Raw genomic sequence first — 27,166 nt, forward strand, 5'->3', positions numbered from 1 at the left:
TGGTTGCCTAACGCAGCAGAAGAGTTTTGACGAGTATAAAAAAAAAGAGAGAGCACAATTACTAGCAACAACTGCCTCCCGCCTGTTAGCTACAGATGTTAATTTGAAAATCCTGCTGTTTGTTGTTCAAGGTGTGTTCAATGGTTTGCCTATCTACATCACCACACCTGCTGTCACCATGATCACGCACGTGGTCAGGAGATCTGAGACCTGAGATGGTCTGACAGAAGGACTCTGTCTGTCCCGAGTCCGGACAAAGGTTATGGAGACAGAGGCGTGTTCTAGATCCACGGCCCAAAACTGTGGACAGAATTCCTCACGACATCACAGTTCCACCCCCAGAGGAGTCAGTTAAAGCATGCCCCATGCATTAGCTTAACTGGGCTAAAGTAATCAGCGCTTAAAATTATCATGAAAGAATGTTAGTTACTATATACTTGTTTACTACAGGTCACCTATCAAACACCCTTCATAGTCTGATGGAAAGACATTGAAACCTCGTTTGAAAAGTAATACACTAATTAAATTACTGTTGTTTGATTGTTTTATAACGATGTATTGCAGGGCGGTACCCCTGTAAGAACAACAAAAAACGCATTACGTCTGCCAGAAATGTTTACATTATATTAACCAAACCACTATGAAGATTGTCTTATTACATTTGATAAGAATACATAGCTAATAGGGTATTAAGATTACAGATTCCAAATAGTTTAACCTTGTGAAAAGCAAAATAGTGCAAACCAATTTTTGATGTAAAGTGACCAGTTCTGTCATCATTGCACAATGTCACAAGTGTATTTAGAGGTTGTACCGGAATAGGTTTATGTGGTTCATTTCATAAAAAACACATTCTGCACTTCCTCATTTTTCACCGTGTGTGAGCCTCTGTTTTAGCGCCCAGGTGAGCACACTCACTCTGTTCCATCTTGGGTTAGGAGTTGCAGCTATGATCGCAGTAGTAGCTAGGGTAAGGGACTACTGAGCCAGGGCTAGTGAGCACATACACAGCCAGGAGGACAGCAGTGTGTGAGGCCAGGACAGTACAGGAGCACTAGGGACAGCGTGGGACCGGGTCACTACTACACAGCTCAACACATGTGCACCAGGCGCTAGCCAACAGGAGTACAGCAGTGTGGGCAGGAAGGGCTAGCGTGACTACATTTACACGGGCCGCGGAGGACAGCAGGCTGTTGGAGACCAGGGCTAGCTAGATACAGACACAGTCGGGACTCAGTGGAGGGACTCAGCTAGAATACAGCATCGCCAGGCAGCAGTTGATCCCAGGGGAGTAGCTAGATACAGACACACCCAGAGGACAGCAGTCGTGTGGCGGGACCAAAGGGCTAGCTAGATGACAGACACGACCCCGGAGGACAGCAGTGTGAGGAACCGAGGGCTAGCTAGTAACGAGACACTAGCCAGAGGGACCAGCGAGGGTAGGCCCTCGCGACAACACCACCCGGAGCCTACTGGAGGACCCAGGGCAGCTAGATACCGACACAAGCCCGACAGATGACAGAGTGTGTGGCAAGGACCCAGGGCTAAGCTCGATACAGATCAAGCTTCGGAGAGACAGCAGTGTTTGGAGTACCACAGGGGACAAGCTAGATACAGACACAAGCCAGGACAGGCAAAGCAGGGATGTTGGATGGCAGGGCGCTAGATACAGACCCACAGCCCCAGAGGCAACAGCGTGTCTGGAGGACCCGGGCGAGATAGCTAGTACAGACACCAAGCACCGGAAGAGGCAGTGTTGAGGACCAGGGCTGCAGAACGAAAGCCAGGAAGCAGGGTGGCGGAAGGCTACTAGCACGACATCAGCCCGGGGAAAGCAGTGTTGTGGAGGGGACCTAGGGCTCAGCTAGATACGACAAAGCCTCGGAGGGCAGCGGTGTGTACGGGGGACCCAGGGCTCTAGATTAAAGGCCACAAGCCACAGGAGACAGCCAGTGTTGGAGAGACCACACGCGCTTAAGATACGACACAGCCAGAGAGTGACTAGCAAGTGTGGGTAAGGACCCAGGGCTAGCTAGATACAGACACAGCCTCCAGCGGACGCGCGGAAGTTTGGAGGACCCAGGGCTAGCTAGATACAAGACACCAGACCCCCGGAAAGAGGACGGCAGGGTTGGAGAGGACCCAGGCGTAGCTGATACAGACACAGCCCCGGCAGAGGCGGAGCAAGTTTGGAGGCCCAGGGCTAGCTAGATACAGACACAGCCCGGAGGAGAGATGGGTGAGGCGGACCAGGGCTAGCTAGATACAGACACAGCCCCAGGAGGAGAGCGGTGTGAGGCGGACCCAGGCTAGCTAGATACAGACACAGCCAGGAGGAGAGCGGTGTGAGGCGGACCCAGGGCTAGTAGATACAGACAACAGCCGCCGGAGGCGGTCGTGTGAGGCGGACCCAGGGCTAGTAGATACAGACACACGACCCGGAAGGGAGAGCGGGGTGAGGGACGACCCAGGGCTAGCTAGACACCCTTCATCGCGGCTTACCTTGAAGTGCCGGCGCCCACGCGGGCAGCTGGCCGGGTCTGTGGATCTGTGGTGATGAACCGTGTCGGCGTCCTTTCCTAGAAGTCTTCGAGGAAAGCGTCAATTGGATTGAGTATTACTGCTCTGACTGTCTTTCCTACCCGCAGACTGAACCGGACAGCTTACTTCGGGAGACGTGCGTTCCACGTGGCAGAGCCGAAGGTCACGCCTTGCCACTGAAAGGGCCGGTCTGTTTCTTTAACTGTCTATGGCTCGCACGAGGAGACGCGAGACTTCTTTTTCATTATTAACGTGTAGTTCAAACTGATACAGACATTTAGTACCAGCATTATGCAACATGACCCACACAGTATGCAACAGAAACTCAATTATCTCTTAGTATCAAAAAGTCTCTTCTAAACTTATAAAAAAAAGTCCTAAAAGAAAATACTGAAAAATTAAAAAAAACTGGAAGTTTCACGGTGATAACTGTAATATTCTCCAGATTAATTGCTTCTCTTAAATGGCTGCAAGGAAATTGGCATCAACAATTTCGGTATATTCAACACTTTTCAATACTTGGATCTCTTAGGACTTTCATAGACTGCACTTTCTATTTATTCAGCTGAAGTCTTAAAGTTAAGGTCCCTACAGGTGCTTTTATAAGCTAGTCCCCTAATACGTATAGAAGTCTCTTTATATAGACTTAGTGCCCAATACGTACAAAGCCTTATATAGACTTAGTGGTCCCTAATACTGTATCTGAAGTCTCTTTATATAGACCTTAGTGGTCCCTAATACTGTATCTGAGTATCTTTATATAGACCTTAGTGGTCCCTAATACTGTATCGAAGTTCTTTATATAGACCTTAGTGGTCCCCTAATACTGTATCTGAATCTCTTATATAGACCTTAGTGGTCCCTAATACTGTGTCTGAAGTCTCTTATAGACCTTAGTGGTCCTAATACTGTATCTTAAGTCTCTTTTATAGGACCTTAGTGGTCCCTAATACTGTATCTGAACTCTTTTATATGACCTTAGTGGTCCCTAATACTGTATCTGAAGTCTCTTTTATATAGACCTTAGTGGTCCCTAATACTGTATCTGAAGTCCTTTTATAAGACCTTAGTGGTCCCATACTGTATTGAGTCTATTTTAAAGCCAGTGGTCCTTAATACGTATCTGAAGTCCTCTTTTATATAGACCTTAGTGGTCCCTAATACTGTATCTGAAGTCTCTTTATATAGACCTTAGAGGTCCTCAATACTGTATCTGAAGTCGTCTTTATATAGACCTTAGTGGTCCCTATACTGTATCTGAAGTCCCTTTTATATAGACTTAGTGGTCCCAATACTGTATCAATGCTCCTTATATAGACTTAGTGGTCCCTAATACTGTATCTGAAGTTCTTTTATATAGACCTTAGTGGTCCCCTAAGACGGTATCTGTAAAGTCGTCTTTATATAGACCTTAGTGGTCCCTATACTGTATCTGCAGTCTCTTTATATAGACCTTAGTGGCTCTAATACTGTATCTGAAGTCTCTTATAAGACCTAGTGGTCCCTAATACTGTATCTGAAGCTCTTTTATATAGAACTTAGGGGTCCTAACTGTATCTGAAATTTCTTTATAGACCTTAGTGGTTCTCCTAATTGTATGAAGTCTCTTATATAGACCTAGTGGTCCCTAATACTGTATCTGAATGTCTCTTGTATATGACTTGTGGTCCCCTAATACGTATCTGAAGTCTCTTTATAGACCTTAGTGGTCCCTAATACTGTATCGACTGTAATCTTTATATAGACATTAGTGGCCCCACCTAATACGTATCTGAAGTCTCTTTGTATATAGACCTAGTGGTCCTAATACTGTATCTTAAGTCTCTTTATATTGATACCTTAGTGGTCCCTAATGTATGAAGTCTCTTTATATAGACCTTAGTGTCCCTAATACTGTATCTGAAGTCTTTTATATTAGACCTTAGTGGTCCTATGACTAGAGTCTCTTTTTTTAGACCTTAGTGGTCCCTAATACTGTATCTGAAGTCTCTTTATATAGACCTTAGTGGTCCAATTACTGTATGTCTGAGTCTCTTTATATAGACCTTAGTGGTTCCCTAATACTGTATCTGAAGCTCTTTTATATAGACTTAGTGGTCCCTAATACTGTACTGAGGCTCTGTATATAATAGACCTTGTGGTCCCCTACTAATACTGAATCTAGTTCTAGTATAGACCTTAGTGGTCCCTATATACGTATAAGTTCTTTTAATAGACCTTAGTGGTCCCCAATACTGTATCGTAAGTCTCCTTTTATATAGAACTTAGTGGTCCCCTAATACTGTATCTGAGTCTCTTTATATAGCCAATTAGTGGTCCCTAATATGTATCGTGAAGGCTCTTTATATAGACCTAGTGGTCCTAATCTGTATCTGAAGTCTCTTTATATAGACCTTAGTGGTCCCCTAATACTGTATCTGAGAGTCTCTTTTATATAGACCTTAGTGGTCCCTAATACTGTATCTTAAGTCTTTTATATAGACCTTAGTTGGTCCTAATCCGTATCTGAAATCTCTTTATATAGACCTTAGTGGGTCAATACGTTCATGACGTCTTTTTATATAGACCTTAGTGGTCCCTAATACTGTATCTGAAAGTCTCTTTATATAGACCTTAGTGGTCCCCTAATACTGTATCTGAAGTCTCTTTTATATAGAACTTAGTGGTCCCTAATACTGTATCTGAAGTCTCTTATATAGCCTTAGTGGCCCTAATACTGTATCTGAAGTCTCTTTTATATAGACCTTAGTGGTCTCCTAATACTGAGTCTGAACGTTTTTAATAGACCTTAGGGTCCCTTAGTACTGTATCTGAAGTCTCTTTATATAGACCTTAGTGGTCCCGAATACTGTATCGAAAGTCACTCTTGTATATAGACCTTAGTGGGACCATACTGTATCTGAAGTCTCTTTATATGACCTCTGTGTTCCCTAAACTAGTCATCTGAAGCTTTTGTATTTAGCCTATAGGCTCATACGTATTCTGTACATAGACCTGGTCGTCGACACGCATGGATACGGTCCCACTCTGTATCAGCTCTCTTTTAGAGGACCCTTAGTGGTCTTATACTGTATTGAAAGTCTCTTTATATACGACTTACCGGTCATATTGGTCCCCAATACTGTATCTGGGAAGTCATCTTGTGATACTAGACACTAGTGGTCCCTATACGGGTATTGCAATGTTCTGTCTAAGATTATAGCGTGTGCTTCCCAATACTGTATCTGAAGGCTAACTATCTTATATAGCCCTTAGTGGTCCCTCAATACGGGAGTCTGGGTCTATATAAAGAGACTTCAGATACAGTATTAGGGGACCACTAAGGTCTTTATAAAAGCACCATGTCATGGGACCTTAACTTTAAGACTTGCAGCTGAATATAATAGAAAGTGCAGTCTATGAAAGTCCTAAGAGATCCAAGTAGTGAAAAGTGTTGAATAATACCGAAATTGGTGATGCCAATTTCCCATTGCAGCCCATGTTAAGAGAAGCAATTACAGGTGAATATGGAGAATATTACAGTTATCACCGTGAAACTTCCAGTTTTTTTTAATTTTTCAGTATTTCTTAGGACTTTTTTTATAAGTTATAGAGGAGACTTTTATGAGACTAGATGAGTTAATTGAGTTTCTGTTGCATACTGTGTGGGGTCATGTTGCATAATGCTGTACTAAAATGTCTGTAGCATGTTTGAACTACACGTTAATAATTAAAAAAGAAGTCCGCTGTCACCTGACTGACCATAGACAGTTAAAGAAACAGACTGGCCCTTTCAGTGGCAGAGCGTGACGTCGGCTCTGCCAGCGTGGAACGCACGTCTCCCGGAAGTAAGCTGTCCGGTTCAGTCTGCGGAGTACGGAAAGAAGTCAGAGCAGTAAATACGAATCCAATTGACGCTTTCTCGAAGACTTCTGGAAAGGACGCCGACACGGTTCATCACCACAGATCCAGCAGACCCGGCCAGGCTGCCCGCGGTGGGCGCGGCACTTCAAGGTAAGCTCGATGAAGCGGTGTCTAGCTAGCCCTGGGTCCGCCTACAACCGCCCCTTCACTTTTTTTTTGTTTTTTTGTCATCCGGGCTGTGTACGGTATCTAGCTACCCTGGGTCCGCCTACACCGCTCTCCTCCGGGGTGTGTCTGTATCTAGACTAGCCCTGGGCCGACCTCAACACCGCTCTCCTCCGGGGCTGTGTCTGTATCTAGCTAGCCTGGTCCGCCTCAATCACTCTCCTCCGGGTCTGTGCGATTCTGTATCTAGCTAGCCCTGGGCCTCCAACACTGCCTCTTCCCGGGGCGTGTCTGTACCTAGCTAGCCCTGGGTCCTCCAAACACTGCTGTCCTCTGGGGCTGTGTCTGTATCTAGCTAGCCCTGGGTCCTCCACACACTGCTGTCCTCTGAGGCTGTGTCTGTATCTAGCTAGCCCTGGGTCCTCCAAACACTGCTGTCCTCCGGGGCTGTGTCTGTATCTAGCTAGCCCTGGGTCCTCCACACACTGCTGTCCTCCGGGGCTGTGTCTGTATCTAGCTAGCCCTGTGTCCTCCACACACTGCTGTCCTCCGGGGCTGTGTCTGTATCTAGCTAGCCCTGTGTCCTCCACACACTGCTGTCCTCCGGGGCTGTGTCTGTATCTAGCTAGCCCTGGGTCCTCCAAACACTGCTGTCCTCTGGGGCTGTGTCTGTATCTAGCTAGCCCTGTGTCCGCCTCACACTGCTCGTCCTCCGGGGCTGTGTCTGTATCTAGCTAGCCCTGGGTCCTCCAACACTGCCGCCTTCCGGGGCTGTGTCTGTACTAGCTAGCCCTGGGTCCTCCAACCTGCTGCCTCTGGGGCTGGTCGTATCTAGCTAAGCCCTGGGTCCTCCACACACTGCTGTCTCTGAGGCTGTGTGGCGGTATCTAGCTAGCCCTGGGTTCGTCCAACACACTGCTGTCCTCCGTAGTGCTGTGTCTGTATCTAGTTCTACGCCATGGGTCCTCCAACACTGCTGTCCCTCCGGGGCTGTGTCTGTATCTAGCTAGCCCTGTGTCCTCACACACTGCTGTCCTCGGGCTGTGTCTGTATTAGCTTAGCCCTGTGCCTCACACACTGCTGTCCTCTCGGGCTGTGTCTGTTATCTAGCTAGCCCTGGGTCCTCCAAACACTGCTGTCCTCTGGGCTGTGTCTGTATCTAGCTAGCCTGGTCCTCCACACACTGCTGTCCTCTGAGGCTGTGTCTGTATCTAGCTAGCCCTGGGTCCCTCACAAAGCTGTCCTCTGGGCGTGTGTCTGATCTAGCAGCCTGGGTCCGCTCACACTGCGTCCTGAGGCTGTGTCTGTATCTAGCTAGCCGGGTCTCCACACACTGCTGCCTCCGGGGCTGGTACTGTGTACCCAGTAGCCTGTGTCCGCCACACACTGCTGTCCTTGGGGCTGTGTCTGTATCTAGCTAGCCCTGGGTCCGCCTCACATTGCTGTCCTCTGAGCTGTGTCTGTATCTAGCTAGCCCTGGGTCCTCCCACACTGCTGTCCTCCGGGGCTGTGTTGATCTAGCTAGCCCTGGGTCTCCACACACGCTGTCCTCCGGGGTGTGTATGTGTCCAGTAGCCCTGGGTCCTCCACACACTGCTGTCCTCCGGTGGTCTGTATGTTGCTAGTAGCCCTGGGTCGCGCCTCACACCGCTCTCTCCGGGGGTGTGTTCGTATCTAGTCTAGCCCTGGGTCGCGCCTCAACCGCTTCTCTCCGGGGCTGTGTCTGTATCTAGCTAGCCCCTGGGTCCGCCCTCACACGCTCTCCTCGGCGGCTGTGTCTGTATACTAGCCCTGTGTCCGCCTCACACTGCTTACCTCCCGGCCGGTGCTGGTCTGTATCTAGCTAGCTCCTGGTCCTCCAAACCTGCCTCTTCCGGCGGCTGTGTCTGTGTACTAGCAGCCCTGGGTCCTCCAAACACTGCTGTCCTCTGGGCTGTGTCTGTATCTAGCTAGCCCTGGGTCCTCCACACACTGCTGTCCTCTGAGGCTGTGTCTGTATCTAGCTAGCTCTGGTCCTCCAAACATGCTGTCCTCCGGGCTGGTTGTATCTAGCTAGCCCTGGGTTCCACACACACTGCTGTCCTCCGGGCGTGTTCTGTATCAGCTAGCCCTGGTCCTCCACACACTGCTGTCCTGGGGCTGTGTCTGTATTTAGCTGCCCTGTGTCCACACACGCTGTCCTCCGGGGCTGTGTCTGTATATAGCTAGCCCTGGGTCCTCCAAAACACTGCTGTCTTCTGGGGCTTGTTGCCTGTATCTAGCTAGCCCTGTGTCCGCCTCACGCACTGATCGTCTCCGGGGCGTGTGTCTGTATCTAGCTAGCCTGGGTCCTCCAAACACTGCCCTCTTCCGGGGTGTGTCTGTACCTAGCTAGCCCTGGGTCCTCCAAACACTGCTGTCCTTGGGGCTGTGTCTGTACTAGTAGCCCTGGGTCCTCCACACATGCTGTCCTTGAGGCTGTGGTCTGTATCTAGCTAGCCCTGGGTCCTCCAAACACTGCGTCCTCCGAGGCTGGGTCTGTATCTAGCTAGCCGGGTCCTCCACACACTGCTGTCCTCGGGGCTGTGTTGTATCTAGCTAGCCCTGTGTCCTCAACCATGCGTCCTCCGGGGCTGTGTCTGTATCTAGCTAGCCCTGTGTCCCTCCACACACATGCTGTCCTCCGGGGCTTGTGTCTGATCTAGCTAGCCGCTGGGCCTCCAAACACTGCTGCTCTGGGGCTGTGTCTGTATCTAGCTAGCCCTGGGTCTCCACACCTGCTGTTTGAGGCTGTGTCTGTATCTAGCAGCCTGGTCCTCCAAACTGCTGTCCTAGGGGCTGTGTCTGTATATAGCTAGCCCTGGGTCCTGCTCCCACTGCTGTCCTCCGGGGCTGTGTCTGTATCTAGCTAGCCCTGTGTCCTCCACACACTGCTGTCCTCCGGGGCGGTGTCTGTATCAGCTAGCCGGTGCTCCAAAAACTGCTGTCCTCTGGGCTGTGTCTGTATCTGATAGCCTGGGTCTCCACACACTGCTGTCCTCTGAGGCGTGTCTTTGTATCTAGCTAGCCCTGGGTCCTCCAAACACTGCTGTCCTCTGGGGGCTGGTCTGTATCTAGCTAGCCTGGGTCTCGCCTCACACTGCTGTCTCCGAGGCTGTGTCTGTATCTAGTAGCCTGGGGCTCACACACTACTGCTCCTCCGGGGCTGTGTATCTGTGTCACCAGCTAGCCCTGGTCCGCCACACCTGCTGTCCTCTGGGGCGGTCTGATCTAGATAGCACTGGGTCCGCTCCATTGCTGTTGCTCTGAGGCTGTCGTCTGTATCTAGCTAGCCCTGGGTCCTCCACACACTGCTGTCCTCCGGGGCTGTGTATGTGTCCAGCTAGCCCTGGGTCCTCCACACACTGCTGTCCTCCGGGGCTGTGTATGTTGCTAGCTAGCCCTGGCTAGTAGTCCTTACCTAGCTACTGAGCATGCGCAACTCCTAACAAAGATGGAACAGAAGTGAGATGTCTCACTCTGGCGCTAAAACAGAGAGCTCAACACACGGGGTGAAAAGAGGAGCTGCAGATATGGTGTTTTTTATGAAAATGAAAACCACATAAACCTATTCTGGTACAACCTCTAAATACCATTGTGAAATTGTGCAATGAGCAGATTATGGTCACTTTAATTCAAAATGGTTTGACACTTATTTTGCTTTTAACAAATGTTAAACTATTTTGAATCTGTAAATCTTTATACCCCGATTAGATATGTATCCTTTATCAAATGTAAATAAGACAATCTTAATGTGGTTGGTTAATATAATGTAACATTTCTGGCAGACGTAATGCGTTTTCTTGTTGGTCTTACAGGGTACAGCACTGCAATACATAAGTAATAAAAACAATAAAACAACAGTATTTTAATTAGTGTATTACTTTTCAAAAAGAGGTTTACAATGTGCTTATCAATCAGACTATGAAGGGTGTTGATAGGTAGACATAGTAAACATAGATATATAGTAATAACAGTCTTTCATGAGAATTTGAAGCGCTGATTAGCTTAGCCCAGTTAAAGCTAATGAGTGGAGGCATGCTTTAACGTGACTCTCGTGGGGGGGGAATCTGATGTCGGGAGGAAGAGTCCACAGTTTTGGGCCGTGGATCTAGAAAGCCCTGTCTCCATACCACTTTGTCCTGGATCTCGGGACAGACAGAAGTCTTCTGTCAGACCATCTCAGGTCTCAGATCTCTGACAGTGTGATCTGGGGACAGCAGGTGTGTGATGTAAGATGAGGCCAAACCATTGAACACACCTTGAAAACAAACATCAGGATTTTCAAATTAACTCTGTAGCTAACAGGCGGGAGGCAGTATGTGCGAGTAATGTGCTCTTTCTTTTTTTTTATACTCGTCAAAACTCTGCTGCTGCATTAGGAACTAGTTGACAGGATAAACAAGAATGGGAGATTCCAAAATAAATCCAGTCAAGGCTGGAGGAAAGGAAGGCATGGGGGACTTTCTCCAGGTCTAAGGGGGAAAAGCCAAAAGCATAAAATGCAATATCTATTCAGTGACGGTGCATGCTCACCGTAGAACAGGTGTAGTTCAGTTAAGTCCATTTGAGGTAAGTTTCATTCTGCTTTCCAGTTAAACACTAATCAAGCAATACCACTGCCACGCCACCCTGACAGGTGAACTACTGTTTGCTTTACCACACACCTGTACCTGTGGCTGTTGAGGATTGTGATCTTCACCGTGACTTCAGTAATATCTGTTTCCTCGATCGCCTTCAGTGGTGTTGATTGACTGGTGACGCGTAACCAATCAATGATGATGTGGGAGGGACATTGAGTAAGGCAGAGAGGTGACTGCAGACAGACACTGTATCAGCATATGTATTCAGTTTAATTGAATTCATAGTGTCAAATCATAACAGAAGTTATCTCAGACACTTGTGTAGGAGTGGACCACACTCTACTGCCTCTATCTCACTCTACTGGACCACACTGCAAACCCGCCTCTACTCTCACTCAGCTGACCACACTCTACCCGCCTCTGTCTCCACTACTGCACCACACCACCACTCTGTCTCCTCTACTACCACACCTACCACCTCTGTCTTACTCTACTGGACCACACTCTACCACCTCGTCTCCTCTACTGGACCACACCTACCCCTCTGTCTCACTCTACTGCCCCACTCTACCACCTCTGTCTCACTCCTGCCCACACTACCCTCGCTCCTCGCACCACACTCTACCCGCCTCTACTCACTCTACTGGACCATACTCTACCGCCTCTATCTCATCTCTCCTGGAACCACCCATCTACCGCCTCTTCTCACTCACTGGACACACCTACCGGCATCTATCTCCCTCTACTGGACACACACTCTAACCGCCTCTATCTCCACTCTAACTGGACCACAACTACCACCTCTGTCTCTGTTCACTCTACTGGACCACACCTACCGCCTCATCTCACCTACTGACCCATCTACCAGCCTCATCTCACTCTACTGCACCACCCTCGCGCCTCTCTCACTCTACTGGACCACACTCTACCACCTCTGTCTCACTCTACTGGACCACACTCTACCACCTCTGTCTCACTCTACTGCACCACACTCTACCACCTCGCTCACTCTACTGACACACTCTACCCGCCCTACGCACCTCTCTACTGGAACCATCTCTACCTAGCCTCTATCTCACTCTACTGACCATACTCATACCGCCTCTATCTCATCTACTGGAACCACTCTACCCGCCTCCGCTCCTCTAACTGGACCATACTCTACCCCTCTATTCACTCTACGGACCCACTCTACCTACCGCCTCTGTCTCACTCTACTGCCCCCACACTCACCACCTCTGTCTCACTCTAACTGCACCACACTCTACCTGACCGTCCTCTATCTCACTCTACTGCCAACCTAACCGCTCATCCACTCTACTGGACACACTCTACCCGCCTCTGTCTCACTCTACTGGACCACACTCTACCGCCTCTATCTCACTCTACTGGACCACACTCTACCGCCTCTATCTCACTCTACTGGACCACACTCTACCCACTCTGTCTCTGTCTCACTCTACTGGACCACACTCTACCGCCTCTATCTCACTCTACTGGACCACACTCTACCGCCTCTATCTCACTCTACTGGACCACACTCTACCGCCTCTATCTCACTCTACTGGACCACACTCTACCGCCTCTATCTCACTCTACTGGACCACACTCTACCGCCTCTATCTCACTCTACTGGACCACACTCTACCGCCTCTGTCTCACTCTACTGGACCACACTCTACCACCTCTGTCTCACTCTACTGGACCACACTCTACCGCCTCTGTCTCACTCTACTGGACCACACTCTACCGCCTCTGTCTCACTCTACTGGACCACACTCTACCGCCTCTGTCTCACTCTACTGGACCACTTGCACAGTGTGTGAATTATTTTTTACAATGTATGTAAAGTGTTTTAATATTGTCTTCTTGTTACTTGCCCAACATCATACAACCACACACACACACACACACACACACACACACACACACACACACACACACACACACACACAAACCACACACAACCCACACACCACACACTAGATGATGTTGGACCGTACCTTGGCTCAAGTGGGCCGGAATCTGAGTGATGCCATGAGAATCCTGGGAGACGGACAGAGGTGAGATGAGACACTAGTGTACTTATTCCTCTAATTTAGAAAACTTGTATAAAATCTGACAGCTGGGAACATGACAAGTTCGGGCTGGCCAATATATTGATATTAAATCGATATTGTCATATGAGGCTAGATATCCTGTTAGATTTTGGGTATTTCGTAATATAAGTGTTGTCTTTTCCTGGTTTTAAAGGCTGCATTACAGTATAGTGATGTCATTTTTTGTTCTAGCGCTTCTGTTATTTTTGCCTTTATCCACTTAGCCATTATATGTACAGTACATTACTGATGATTATTCATATAAATCTCATTGTGAAGATATTTTGTTAAAGCACCAATTGTCAACCCTTTAATATTGCCACAATATCGACATTGAGGTATTAGGGCAAGAATATCGTAATATCTGATTATCTCTATGTCGCCCAGCCCTAACCCTAATTAAAACCCTCATGTTGTCCTCGGGTCAAATTTTTACCCATTTTCAGTTTTTTCATCACAAAAAAATGGGCCTTCGAAATAAGCTGAAAATGTCAACATTAGAAATATCAAATAACTTTAGAAAATATCAAGAAAAGCACCCACAACATTGAAAAAGTGACAAAAATGTCAGAAAAAGCATCAAATCTTTTCATGGTTCATTGAAAGACAACACAAGGGTTAAGGGCTTCCTGATGAACCTATAATTTTAGTAAAAGGTGGGGGGGTGTGGGGTCTCCAAACACCAACACTCTTTAAGATTATGGGTTCATTAGAGCATCTAGAGATATCTTGTTCTTGTGCTTGTCTGTTCAGAGATCCGGAGGCAGGAGAAGAGAGGTGGCGCCTGGGCAGAACCAGCATCCCCGGACCCCTGCAGGGAGAGTAAGACCCGCCATAAAGGATCAGCTCAATTACTGCAGTCAAATGGGCTATTCCATTAGTCTAGAGTCACATAATGGTAGACATTACCCTGCCAGTCTTATGTGTTACATTTGGTTTCTTTGGCTTTAATCTTTGCATTTTTATGACATTTAAAGGGCCACTCGAGCAATGTAGTTTGTAGTCCAGAGCTTAAAATCAAAGCAGCTAAAGCCGATACCTTGATTTTTAGCTCCAAAAACGCTGGATCCTTTGATTTCCTTTAATTTCCCTAATCCAAAACAATATCATCTTCAGGCATGTGTACTAAATCATCCATGTATTTGTGTGTGCATCCAATCCAAACCCAATGATTACAAGAGGTCAAAACCTCCACAGAGTACCAGTAGTCTTCTCAAGTCTGCCAAGAAAATGTATTTTTCTGTCATATTTATAGCAGAGAGCAGTTAATACTTGATAAAACAGTATCAATTTAAAGTAATAACGGCCACTTACTAGTTTTCCCTAAACAGAACAGAGAAACATCAAAATATATTAAAGTTTTGATAAATAAAATGTATAAAAATACAAACTTATGATAGGAAACGTAAAATCCTTTTTAACAAAAACACCAACAAAAAAAAGCAGGGACGTTGTAGAGCGTCCTCTGGTGGACAGACTATACAACGCCAACGCTCATAACATGGTTGATGTCCGTTTTTATTTTTTAAATTGATCAGAATCATTTATTGTCATCATAAATGTTTGTGACGAATGAATATTTAAGATACAATGGGTATAGTCTTCCACAAACTGAGGAGAGACACTGGAGAGATCCATTTGAAATTCTGGGCGGGGGAAGAGTTTCAAGTTGTTGTTTTTTGCGGAAAAGGTCGAAGAGCTGAAGCTGATCACTTGTTCCTTTGCTCCCCTGTGCAGTGGTCAGGATGTTGCCGCCATACTGCATCTAGTTCACAACCTCATTCATGATGAGGACGAGGGAGAGGACAAGCCAAGCCAACAGTAAGTCAACTCCTCAGTGAAACAATCTACTTTTCTCCATCGTATTGAATCCCCATCCATCACCTAAAAACCAGCGGTGGAAGAAGGATTCAGATCCTTTACTTCAGAAAAAGTACTAATACCAAACGGTAAAATACTCAGATACAGTAAAAGTCCTGCATTGAAAATGTAACTTAAGTAAACGCCTTATTAGGAAATGTACCGGTAGTTAAAGTATAAAGGATCCAAACAGTAATTTTTTTTTTTAAGGTTATTTTTTGGGGCATGTTTAGCCTTTATTTTTCGACAGGACAGATGAATACATGAATGGGGGGGAGGGGGGGAATTACATGAAAGCAAGGGCCGCAGGTCGGAGTCAAACCCGGGCCCGCTGTGTTGAGGGGTAAACCTCTATATATGGGCGCCTGATCTAGACTTGTAGACAGTTATATTGTTGCTAGGTTACTTTATAATAAAACATCAGATTGATAAACAACATGTGTTTAGTGAGCAGGAATCTTAATGTGGAAAGTAACTAGTAACTAAAGCTGTCAGATGAATGTAGTGGAGTAACTAAAGTAACTAGTAAACTAAAGCTGTCAGATGAATGTAGTGGAGTAACTAAAGTACTAGTACTAAGCATCGTCGAGTGAATGAATTAGTGAGTAACTAAAGTAACTAGTAACTAAGCTGTCAGATGAATGTATGGAGTAACTAAAGTAACTAGTACTAAAGCTGTAATAAAGAGTAGTAGTCGATACTAAAGTAACTAGTAACACAAGACTAGTACTAAAGCTGTCAGATGAGATGTAGTGGAGTAACTAAAGTAACTAGTAACTAAGGCTGTCAGATGAATGTAGTGGTAGTAAAGACTAGTAACAAGTAACTATAACTAAGTATTCAATGAATGTTTGTAGTAACTAAAGTAACTAGTAACTAAGGTAACTAGTAACTAAAGTTGTCAGATGAATGTAATGGAGTAATTAAAGTAACTAGTAACTAAAGGAACTAGTTACTAAAGTAACTACAAGTACAATACTGGAGTAGATGTACATAGGTACATTCCATCACTGCTAATAAGTAAAGAACTATTGGTAACTTTGAGCAAGATGATGCAATTTGTAATGTTTGAGGTTCTTGTAGTACTTTAAGGTGTAAAGTCATGACGGAGACATAAGTGATTTCAGTGAAACTAAAAGAGCTTTAGTTGTACCAGTTCTCCCCCCCCCCCCCCCCCCCCCCCCCCGTGTTTCTTACAGCCTTCTGCCAATCCGTCCATCACACTGTTGTTTGATAGAGGCAGCTTCTCTAGATTATGCAACATGCAAATGCTGTAAAAGCCTGTGTTTAATGGTCAGGGATCCAGCTCCTTCATGGAATTAAGTGAAGAATGGAGGAAACGGAGGGGCGTCAGTATGCAGTCTCTCTCTTTGTCCAGTAGGATGCAGAATGTGGGGGAGCAGGGTCACATGGCCCTGCTGGGTCACAGCCTGGCAGCGTACATCTCTGTGTTGGACCGGGAGAGACTGAGGAAGCTGACCACTCGGATCCTGTCTGACACCACGCTGTGGCTCTGCAGACTCTTCAGGTAGGATCGTGTGTGTGCGGGTGTGTGTGTCTGTGTGTGTGTGTCTGTGTGTGTGTTGCAGGCCAGTTATTCTTAATTAATAATATTGGGATTCGTATCTACGTTCTCATCCTTGAATAAGAATATAGAGCAGTTTTGAGTGATGAATGTTTTAATGCTCCTCTACATGTTTCATCTGTAAAAATATTGAACTTTAGCTAAACCTTTAAGAAAAAACACAAATTGAATTGTAATTGGCCCCCCACCCCCAGCCCTAATTGGTTGTGTCACAAACTTCAATGTTTTCATTTTTATCCGTAAAATACAACACAATTAAATTAAATTAAGCTCATCCAGAAATCATTGTATCAGATAATTTTGGCCAGGTTATTAAATGTAGGTCTCATTTTTATGTTTATCTTTATTTGATATTAGAAAAGTAATAAGTACGACACAATGCTGAGTCTCTGATTCAGCAGTTTTACTCTGTGGTCGACATTGCTTTGGGCGACTCGACATGTTGGTGGAGCCTTGTTGCTTTCTGCTGTCACCACTCTCTGTCTCTGTCGTGTCCTCCAGGTACGAGAACGGGTCAGCCTACTTCCACGAGGATGACAGGGACGGCCTGGTGAAAGTGTGTCGGCTGGTCATTAATGCCCGTTATGAAGAATATGCCTCTGAGGGCTACGCCGTCCTCAGCTCCAAACAGCCAATCATCTACCAGAGCGCCTCGGGCCGGCCGGGCCTGGGACAGCACCTGTGCAGCCAGGTAGGAAGGCTGCAACACACACAGCGACTGGGGGAATTTAGAAATATTCAAATTCTACACAAATGGGCTTTAAAAACAAGAGATACTATCTAGAGCTCCTTTTTACCTGGAGACAGTTTCTCTTGAATCTCAGCAAAGAACGTCTATATTTGGTGGCACGTCTAGTATTGTACAGTGTGTGTTGGCGAATCTATGACTTTAAGAGTATAATGTATGCCCGCATAATGTGTGGGGTATCCGTTTTCAGTATTAGCATTTACAGTCATACAGAGTATTTTGTAGTATAAAACCATTTTAATGTCCGTCTCTGTGTCATTAGCTTGGCCTGCCCCTCTCTAGTCTGTGCACCGTCCCGTGCAACACCGTCTTTGGATCCCAGCACCAAATGGTAGGAGAATCCAAATGGCAAACACTGTCAGGACACTGTGAGATAGTTAACCATAATTTGCTGGACTGATCTCCTGTGTGTCCCTGTCAGGACGTGGCTCTGTTGGACACACTGATCAAAGAGGACATAGAAGCCGGGAAGCTTCCTCTGCTGTTGATCGTCAACGCAGGTGAAGGACCATCCCAGTCCAAACATTGTCCTTTTCTCCGTGTACACAGGTCTACATCACAAGAGTAGACAATTGTATTCCTTTACAAGCAGACCAGTTCCTCATGAGACTTTTTCCCTCGCAGGAACCCCCGGGGCAGGACATACGGACAAGTTGGCTCGTCTGAAGGATGTGTGTGATCAGTATAGCATGTGGCTCCATGTGGAGGGGTGGGTCAATTATTTCACTCTCTGCAATACATGGTCTTAAAGAAGATCTATTACGGTGCATTCATGCCGTCGGCCATGAGACAGTCTGGTGAAAACGCAGGTCCTCCTGTTCATTTTGAATGGGGGTAGTGTGCTTAGGCTAAAAAACGCAGCCACCTGCTAATTTCTCTTATTTCGTATCGCATTACTGCAGGAACATGGCCGGTTAATTAGTTTTTGGGTTAAAAACCTTTTATTGGTGATGTTTCACAGTACAAAGGCCAGCTAAATACTCTTAAAACGGACTGTACACAGGCAACAGAGTACAAATGTGAAGACTCAGAGATCTGGAAACTGACCAATCACAGCAGACTGGGCTTTTTCGGGAGAGCAGCCGTGGGCAGGAGGAGAAAAATAAAGTGTTTTTTTGAACATTAAAGCATGTAAACGTGTTCTAGTACAAACAAAAAATACCCGTATGAACCCGAAAGCAGTATAAAATAGGGATCCTATACTGTGTGCATCTGATTTTCAACATAAATTGATCAAATCCAATAAATGTACTCCACTATGTTTTGGCCGTACGCTAGGGTTGGGCGGTAATGCAGTATACAGTGGGGTCTTAAGAATAGCATCGGTATCAGTTGAAATGCACTTATATAGGAGATACTGGATACTGCCCGACTCTACCGTATGCAGTCCATAATGCGAGGTCATCGTTCGTTCATGCTTATTGTCCCCATGGGAAATGATGTTGCAGCAGAAATCACATCACATGGCATTTTAAACAGCATTAGGACAGACAAGACGAAGAAAACCGTACCGTGTATACACCGCTACTCACAACGTAGACCAGAGCACTCAGGCATATGGGGGAGGGGGAGATAGGGTTCCAGACCAGCTGGGGAAAAGAATGAAAACACAGTAGAACATGATGCAATTCACCATTCATACCAACAATGTCATAAGGAAGGAACAATGGTACTTTCTAACTAATTTTTTGATTCCCTTGAGAAATGCATTTTGTGAATAATGATGAGTCCAGTATACCATGAAGTCCCTGTTGTCCCCCGCTGTTACGTGAACTCTTACTGTTCTTCTTTAGGGTCAACCTCGCAACTCTGGCCCTGGCTCAGGTCACCTCTGCTATCATGGTAATCTAATGTTCAAGTCCTCTCACCCTTTCTCCTTTTATCTCATCCTTTTAATTTATTTTAGTTAGGGTTCAAACTGCGAATGACGCAAATCCAGATTTGAGCCTGGAATCGAAGCTTTATTAGCAGTTGTTTTTGTGTTGGTCGGCTGCTCAAATCCCCGTGAGCTGGACTGAGCTACATATCGCACTGAACTGAAAATAAATGGTTTTGACAAATCAGTTATAGGCAAAGTGGACTGTTTGTCCAATCGTTACAAAGCTTGCAGGATATGTTTTATAACGACAACGGACCATACGTGTGAAATTACTTTGAAGTTGCTATTGAGAAAAAAGGTTTGAACCCACAAATTGAAATAAATGTATTATTTGTTTTTAGTTTTCCTCAATTATAAATACCTTTAATTTGTGTTAAAGGATGGGTTCTATGTTAAAATGGCACTGGCATGCCCATATGTACATTTAAATTGTTATTGGTGGCAATTGTTCGTCCTGTTAATACTGGGAAATGGGAAATATAGACATACAAAATACAGTAAAGAGTCTACCAAAAACACAGGTCTAATATAGAGTCAATGAACAGTTTGTGTAATGTGAGGTTTAAGTAGTACAGCAGTAATGCAATACAATACAAAAGTCCAAGTAAAAATTACTGCGTTCCGTTACACCAAGAATGTGGTTCCACTTTGACTGACTTTGGAACATGCCTGCTTGATTTGACTCATTTTAGCTTTGAACTTTGGGACATCGACTGTGCATTTGGTCCTCCTATTACACGCATTGACGCCATCCCTCGCAGTGTTATTATCTCTGCTCATTTTGATAATAGAAGCCAGACACCAAGGAAATGCCATCTCAGGTTGACTTTCTCTTGTGACGTGTGCTAATCTGTGTGTTCATTGTTCTTTCCCCCTGCAGGCAGCCACCAGAAGTGACAGCATGACACTGACCCCGGGCCAGTGGCTGGGACTGCCTGCTGTCACTGCTGTCACCCTCTACAGACATGAAGACCCAGCACTGGTGGGCTCATAGCATTTCATACAAATTGATTCAACACAGAGCGATCCATGATTCTAGTAGTTTTCGTGTCAGTTTGTGGTTGTCTTCTTGATCCCAGATGAGGAAATGTAATTAATTCTCTGCATCCAGTTTAACTCAGACTGATTTAAAGGGGAGCTACTGTTTTTTTATCTGGACCTAGACCCTATATTCCTGTGTAAGTGACTGATGGGAACGACAGTCTTTGAAATGGGTCCAGTATTAAGTGTGAACGCTGTAACCGGCAGCCACAGACCGGGCTGAAATGAAACCCTATGGGGCAAATGGGCATCGTCAGTTTGGTCTCTAATAGTGCTGTTTCTGTCACTGACAGACTCAGATTATTACTCTAAGTGTCTGACAACATTATGGAAAGGATCACTTCATAGATTCATAGACTTTTGAAACCTCTTTAAGACCTTTCTGTTTAATCAGAAACAGCTCTGAGGTCGCTAGCGCAACACCCACCAGACTCCATTTAAAAAAAACAATACTTTTAGCGTGTATAGAGTCAACATATCTTCCCATGTAAATCGGTAAACTATGTGTTTATCTCAACCCAAACTAAAGTTGTGATGGTTGGAAAATTGGAAAGACGACTTTTCATAGTTTTTGGTTTCTGTCAACTTAGAATGAAGTGTGTTTTATGCTGCTAAAATTCCTGTTAATTTACATGGAGTCTGGTGGCATAAACCTAAAGTGCACAACTGCCCTATTAACTTACACGGTAGCTGTTTTCAGCAGAGACCGCTCTTAATATTGGATCAATGACAAAGATTGTCGTTCCCGGGAACCCAGATAGCTCAGTGGGTTGAGCTGGTGCCCATGTACAGAGGCTTGCTCCTCGACGCAGCAGGCCCGGGTTCAAATCCAGCCTGTGGCCCCTTTGCTGCATGTCACCACTCCTCTCTCTCTCCCCCTTTCACACATCTCTGTCTGCCTATCTAATAAAGGGAAAAAACAAAAACAAAAAAAACTTAAAAAAAAAAAAAGATTGTTGTTCCCTTCTTTCCCATAGGAAAATAGGGTCCAGGTTGGAAAAAACAGTAGTTATCTTTTATTTTGGACTACCCAAGTTAAGATTTGTTCCTGATTTCATTAAGATGAGTTGAGTTGTATTGTGTTTTCCTCCGTCTCCGTCTGATTCCCTGTTCTGTGTTTTGTGTCTCAGTCTCTGGCAGCCGGTCTGACCTGCAGCCAGCCGGTGGCCAGGCTGCGTGCGCTGCCTCTCTGGCTCTCCCTGCAGTACCTCGGACACAACGGGATCGTCCAAAAGATCAGACATGCCACCGCACTGGTAAGCATCTGTGAACTCCCTCTACATCCCGGTCATTTTCACATCATTGTCAACATATAAGCGTATTTCCCAACAAACTAGGCCTTTAACATTTAACAACAATTCAAATGTTGGCGGAAATTAAGTCGTAGGAGCCAAAGTCAACTAAAGATAAACTTGAGTTTGTTTTTGCTCATGTTGAAGTTTCTAAATTATTATAGTTGCATTCAATAAGTCTAATGTTCTATGTTTTGAGCCACTGCCCTGATAGATATAGATGCAAACAGTTGTTTTTTGACTAATGTAACAAACCAGTAAAGTAATTAGCAGGTTGGAAATTTTCAATTCAGATTCCTGTCTGAGAGAAGCGGGGGAAATGTTCCTATTAAAGTAGAAGACTTGTCTGAACAGGAATGTTTGCTAATAAATTCAAACAACGCAACAAGCTGAGGTGACGTCTATTCTCTGGTTCTGTGAATGCAAACTTATTAACGACAGAAGTGGAAAAAAATAAACGAGTCATGAGTAATCTTGCCTACTGCTGACATTCTGAAGTGGATACCACAATCCTAGATATGGACAGTTGGTCATTCTCCTTTATCTCTGTCCCCTCTAGAGCCAGCAGCTCCTGCAGAAGCTAAAAGCTATGACCTCCATCAAAACATCGGTAGGTGTTCTCTTAATATCCTGCCAGAAATCAATGACATGTTTACCAAAAAAAAAGAGAAAAAGTGACCAGATATTTTGTGAGTTTTTGTGAGAACATGCACAATCAAGAAGCAGTACGACAGTACCAAGTCAGAGATATCCCACTGTAAAAAAAACAATCCTAGTGATTTTCCTGTACAGCTTTATCTTTGCCTTGTCCCTCAGTGTTTATGTCCTAGTGCTGCAGTCATCTGCCCACAGCGCTGCCCACTACATGCTGCCCTTCCTTTCTGATAATTGCGGCGCTGACTGTTGCAGCTATCGACCGCACAGACAATCCAGTTAAAACGGCAATTGCTTCACTCAGTTAAGCCAATCAAATGAGTTGTCTACCATCCATCCACAGCGCCTGGTGGAAATATTCTTTTAGAAGGGTAGGTGTTTTCAGGTCCTGTTTGCTGCTGATTCTGTACCAGCAGACAGTACCAGTAAAGATAGCTCTTTAGATTTCCTTATATTTCAGCCAGTAGAGTGAGTGTTCTAGAGATAAATATCTGTCCGTCTGAAGGCGGACGGATCTCAGTGGTGAACTGTAACTTGACAGGTAACCTTCTGTTAAACTGTGAAGAGCGTCATGATATCAGTAGATGAGATGGGGGGGAGGGGGGGCAGAGGGACAACTCGCTGGCTCAAGAGCAGCATATGTTGAAAATGTCCTCTTAAGTACTAGAGTACCTGATTAGATTTTGGCATACTCGTTTATGATATGATATTATCACCACCCACATGTGAAATTCAATTGTGGTGGAAGAAGTATTCAGATCCTATCAGATACTTTTACTTGAGTAAAAGTACTTACACCACACTGTAAAAATACTGTGTTGCACGTAAAAACTCTAAAGTAAAAATTTTAAAGTTTGTATCATCAGAACAATGTACTTAGAGTATTAAGAGTAAAAGTACTCGATGGTCTCATCATCTCAGCTGGACCTGGAGAAGTTATATTGTTGCTAGGTTACCTTATAATAAAACATCAGATTTATAAACTACATGTGTTTAGTGTGCAGGAATCTTAATGTGGAAAGTAACTAGTAACTAAAGTAACTATTAACTAAAGCTGTCAGATGAATGTAGTGGAGTAACTAAAGTAACTAGTAACTAAAGTAACTAGTAACAAAAGTAACTATTAACTAAAGCTGTCAGATGAAGGGAGTGGAGTAACTAAAGTAACTAGTAACTAAAGCTGTCAGATGAAGGGAGTGGAGTAACTAAAGTAACTAGTAACTAAAGTAACTAGTAACTAAAACTGTCAGATGAATGTAGTGGAGTAACTAAAGTAACTAGTAACTAAAGCTGTCAGATGAAGGGAGTGGAGTAACTAAAGTAACTAGTAACTTAAGTAACTATTAATTAAAGCTGTCAGATGAAGGGAGTGGAGTAACTAAAGTAACTAGTAACTAGTAATTAAAGCTGTCAGATGAATGTAGGGGAGTAACTAAAATAACTAGTAACTAAAGTAACTAGTAACAAAAGTAACTAGTAACTAAAGCTGTCAGATGAATGTAGGGGAGTAACTAAAGTAACTAGTAACTAAAGTAACTAGTAACTAAAGCTGTCAGATGAATGTAGTGGAGTAACTAAAGTAACTAGTAACTAAAGTAACTAGTAACTAAAGTAACTATTAACTAAAGCTGTCAGATGAATGTAGTTGAGTAACTAAAGTAACTAGTAACTAAAGGAACTAGTAACAAAAGTAACTATTAACTAAAGCTGTCAGATGAAGGGAGTGGAGTAACTAAAGTAACTAGTAACTAAAGTAACTAGTAACTAAAACTGTCAGATGAATGTAGTGGAGCAAAAATTTGAATATTTCTCTCTGACATATAGCAGAGTAGAAGTAGACCGTGGCATGAAAAGATAAGTAAAGTACAAGTACCTCAACATTTGCCCTGAAGTACAGTACTTAAGTAAACTTGACTCTGCTGTTTAATCATTTTTCACACAATAAACCGCACAGGTGCAGTCTTTCTGTTTTGGTACAAGCATCAACACCTCTTCGTGTAGATCCATAACTAACATGTACTGCATAACTTAGATCACATGAAAAAGGGACCTCCAGCTGTTCAAAGACCGAATCATTTGTGTTCGTAGGACGTGCTTCAGACAGAGATGTCTTTCGCCGAGGCTCTGACCATGGTAAAACCAGTGTTGGGTTGATACTAACAAAGTCTCAGGGGAACAGACTCGGGCTTAAAGGCTTGTTCACTGGCATCCACGAAAGGCAAATACTGCGTCACTGAGATGTAATGTGATGTGAATTCATCCCGGCAAAGTAGCTGGGATTAGTAGCATTAGACATGACCAGGCTGTAACACATGTGCAGTGAACAATCGGAGTGTTGGGGACCAGACTCCTCACACAGTGGTGCTCCGACTCGCAGACAGTAGTTTGGTAAAAGAAGGATGAACGTCACTTTGGCCACATTCCCTCTGAAGATACTGCAGTTTGAGTTTGAAGTACCACTGTGTCAGCTGGTGGAGTGTATGAGCTTGCAGGTCTGTGTGTGTGTGTGTGTGTGTGTGTATAGCTGTAGTTATAGTCAGTGTGGGTTGCCTTGGTTCCAGGGCGTGGCTTCGCCGATCCGGCCCATCTCCGGGGCTTCGCTGCGGGACGTTCTGGGCTCTCTCTTGCTCTCTATTGTAGGTGGGACCGAACCTCTGCCTGTCTCCCTCGCGCCCCCCCCCCCTTCCTCTCCCTTGTGTCCTCCCTTCTCTTCCTTTTCTTTCTTCCTGTCACTCCTGACCATTTGCCTTCACTCACATCAGCTCTGCAGTATTTGGGTCTCCATTGGCTGATGGACTGTTTACTTCCTAATTGTTTAGGATGTGGACCACGCAGGCATTTTCTTTGAGGTACTAAAGGGAATGCCTCCCCACACTCATTATGCTTTGTTGCCTTTTGGAAGAAATACACGGGTCATGAATAATTAATGAGTGTGTCATGTGCTGTTGTATGGCATTACTTAACACCAGTTGGGGATGCCTCATGCAGAGTAGAAGGGCTTAAGGACTCCCAGAGAGACATTGAATATCTTAAGCTCATGTGTGGATTTCTCTGCGATGTGGACTCCCAGGTACCCTCTCTATAAGAGTCCCGTGGATTCTCAGGGTTGCTGCTTGCTCCCAGAGACATTCAGTAGAAGGCTGCTGGCCTCACAGCATAGTGATAGCGGCTTCTTCCAGGTGGGCCTTCTCATAACCGTTGGTGATCCATCACCACTGTGTCATCAGCCACCTTTGGGGGCACCCGTGTTGACAATGACCGGGATTGGGATATTAAAAGCTAAACTGAAGATAAGAAAGTGTCCGTGAATTTGAAATAACTGTACAGTTACTGCACAGTTGTGTACAGTCAGTAGACAGTTAGTTGCCATTGGTGTACAGTTACCTTATTTGATTATTAATCAAAGCCCATCAGTGGCAACAGGTCATGCAAAGCAGTTTAAATATCTTTTTCTTTAGCAATGTCCTTTAGCCTCTCAGGATATAATGTCTAGTCTGTCCAGCATGTTGTGGGTCTTCCCCTGGAAATACTCCCAGCTACACAGGAAGATGTCTTGAAGGTATCCTAATCAGATGCCCCAACTACCACAACATGATGGAGAAAAGCTCCTAATTGAAGCGGACTACATTTACACGAGTCCAACGCAACCCATACTGACTTTTAGGGGTGGGGGGAAAAAATCGATACAGCATAGTATCGCAATATTTTCAATAGCAATACTGTATCGATACACAGGCGCCAAGTATGGATCTTTTATTATACATATGTTGGTCAGTTTGTCCCATTTTGCAGCAAAAACATTGAAATGATGTGATCAAACAGAGAAATGCATCTTTTTAGATGAAACAGATGTTGACTAAGTTTCCTTTTGCGGATGTCATCTGAAATTGGGGAAAATTAGAAGTTGGAAAAAAGGTTATAAATTGCAATACATCGCAGAATATTGCAATATGTTTAAAATGGCAATAATATCCTAACTGTGGCGGTATAGTATAATGATATCGTGTCGGGATAATGGGTTACGATATCGCGCCCCCCCCCCCCCCCCCCCCCCCCCCCCCCCCCCCCCCCCCCCCCCCCCCCCCCTCCACTGACTTTCAGGGGTCTTCAAATAATGGTAAATGCCGCTGGTTAATAATAGATGTCACTCATTCTCTGTTGGCTACATAGTACTGTGGGTTGTGTTTTGCTTGTACAGCTAATTCATAGCAGTGAATGTTTGGGTATTTCTTTGGGATCTAGTAGACCAGGCCAATGGCAATCTTCTGTATACAGTAGTAGTATGAATCTAACAACTATTTAATGTTCACCAGTATGTAGTCCTAACTAATCTGCGTCCAGATTAACGCGTCAGACAACGGATATCACATGATCATTTGCATACACTGGGCATGGTGTAAACAGGGAGTAGATCGTCTGACATTGAAAATCATGGATGTATGAGGTGAAAAACAGAATGTGCTAACACCAGGGATTCAGTATCTTTGAGTGACCACAAGGTGAAACTGTTACTGAAAGGTCTGTGAGCTACCTAACTGATAAGACTGACTCACGTGCTTCCTCGCTTCCAAAGATCTCTGTGTGCGCCCGTCCAGATTACAAACCCAGCCCCGAAGTTTTCAAACCAAAATGGGGGCAGCACTTTTTCCAAATGTCTACGTAGCAAAAGATATTTGTTTTTAAACCAAAACATAGTAGTGTAGATGTAGCCGTGGTATTATACGGCTCCTGGTCCTCGGGCCGGGAACACCATGGTTACCATAAACCTACATGACAAAATTAGTGACAGTAGTGTGAATAATGAAAAAGAGAGCAGTCCAAATCCTGCCTACTTTCACACCTTCATACACCTGGCCAA

General features: G+C 44.9%; 1 protein-coding gene and 1 long non-coding RNA gene across 5 annotated transcripts in view; one reads left to right on the forward strand and one right to left on the reverse strand.

Moving 5' to 3' along the window:
• Positions 1–6,182: 6,182 nt before the first annotated feature.
• The window catches only part of pdxdc1 (pyridoxal-dependent decarboxylase domain containing 1), a gene marked incomplete at its 5' end in the record, with an annotated part of 33,476 nt that continues 12,492 nt past the window's right edge, over positions 6,183–27,166 (forward strand). The window contains 14 exon segments of one of the 4 annotated variants that reach the window (XM_032538294.1): positions 6,183–6,534; positions 13,137–13,213; positions 14,003–14,071; positions 14,987–15,070; positions 16,491–16,637; positions 17,196–17,385; positions 17,705–17,773; positions 17,864–17,942; positions 18,067–18,151; positions 19,236–19,284; positions 20,202–20,303; positions 21,493–21,618; positions 22,214–22,264; positions 24,870–24,944. In XM_032538294.1, coding sequence (XP_032394185.1) covers positions 13,137–13,213; positions 14,003–14,071; positions 14,987–15,070; positions 16,491–16,637; positions 17,196–17,385; positions 17,705–17,773; positions 17,864–17,942; positions 18,067–18,151; positions 19,236–19,284; positions 20,202–20,303; positions 21,493–21,618; positions 22,214–22,264; positions 24,870–24,944 — 1,203 coding nt within the window. 4 annotated transcript variants of the gene reach the window in all.
• The window catches only part of LOC116703571 (uncharacterized), a 17,353-nt gene continuing 12,931 nt past the window's right edge, over positions 22,745–27,166 (reverse strand). Inside the window, exon 3 of the long non-coding RNA XR_004335455.1 lies at positions 22,745–22,756. This is a non-coding gene — a long non-coding RNA (uncharacterized LOC116703571). The remainder of the gene's footprint in view (positions 22,757–27,166) is intronic.

Source organism: Etheostoma spectabile, chromosome 15 (assembly GCF_008692095.1).
Source record: "Etheostoma spectabile isolate EspeVRDwgs_2016 chromosome 15, UIUC_Espe_1.0, whole genome shotgun sequence".
Classification (NCBI taxonomy): Eukaryota; Metazoa; Chordata; class Actinopteri; order Perciformes; family Percidae; genus Etheostoma; species Etheostoma spectabile.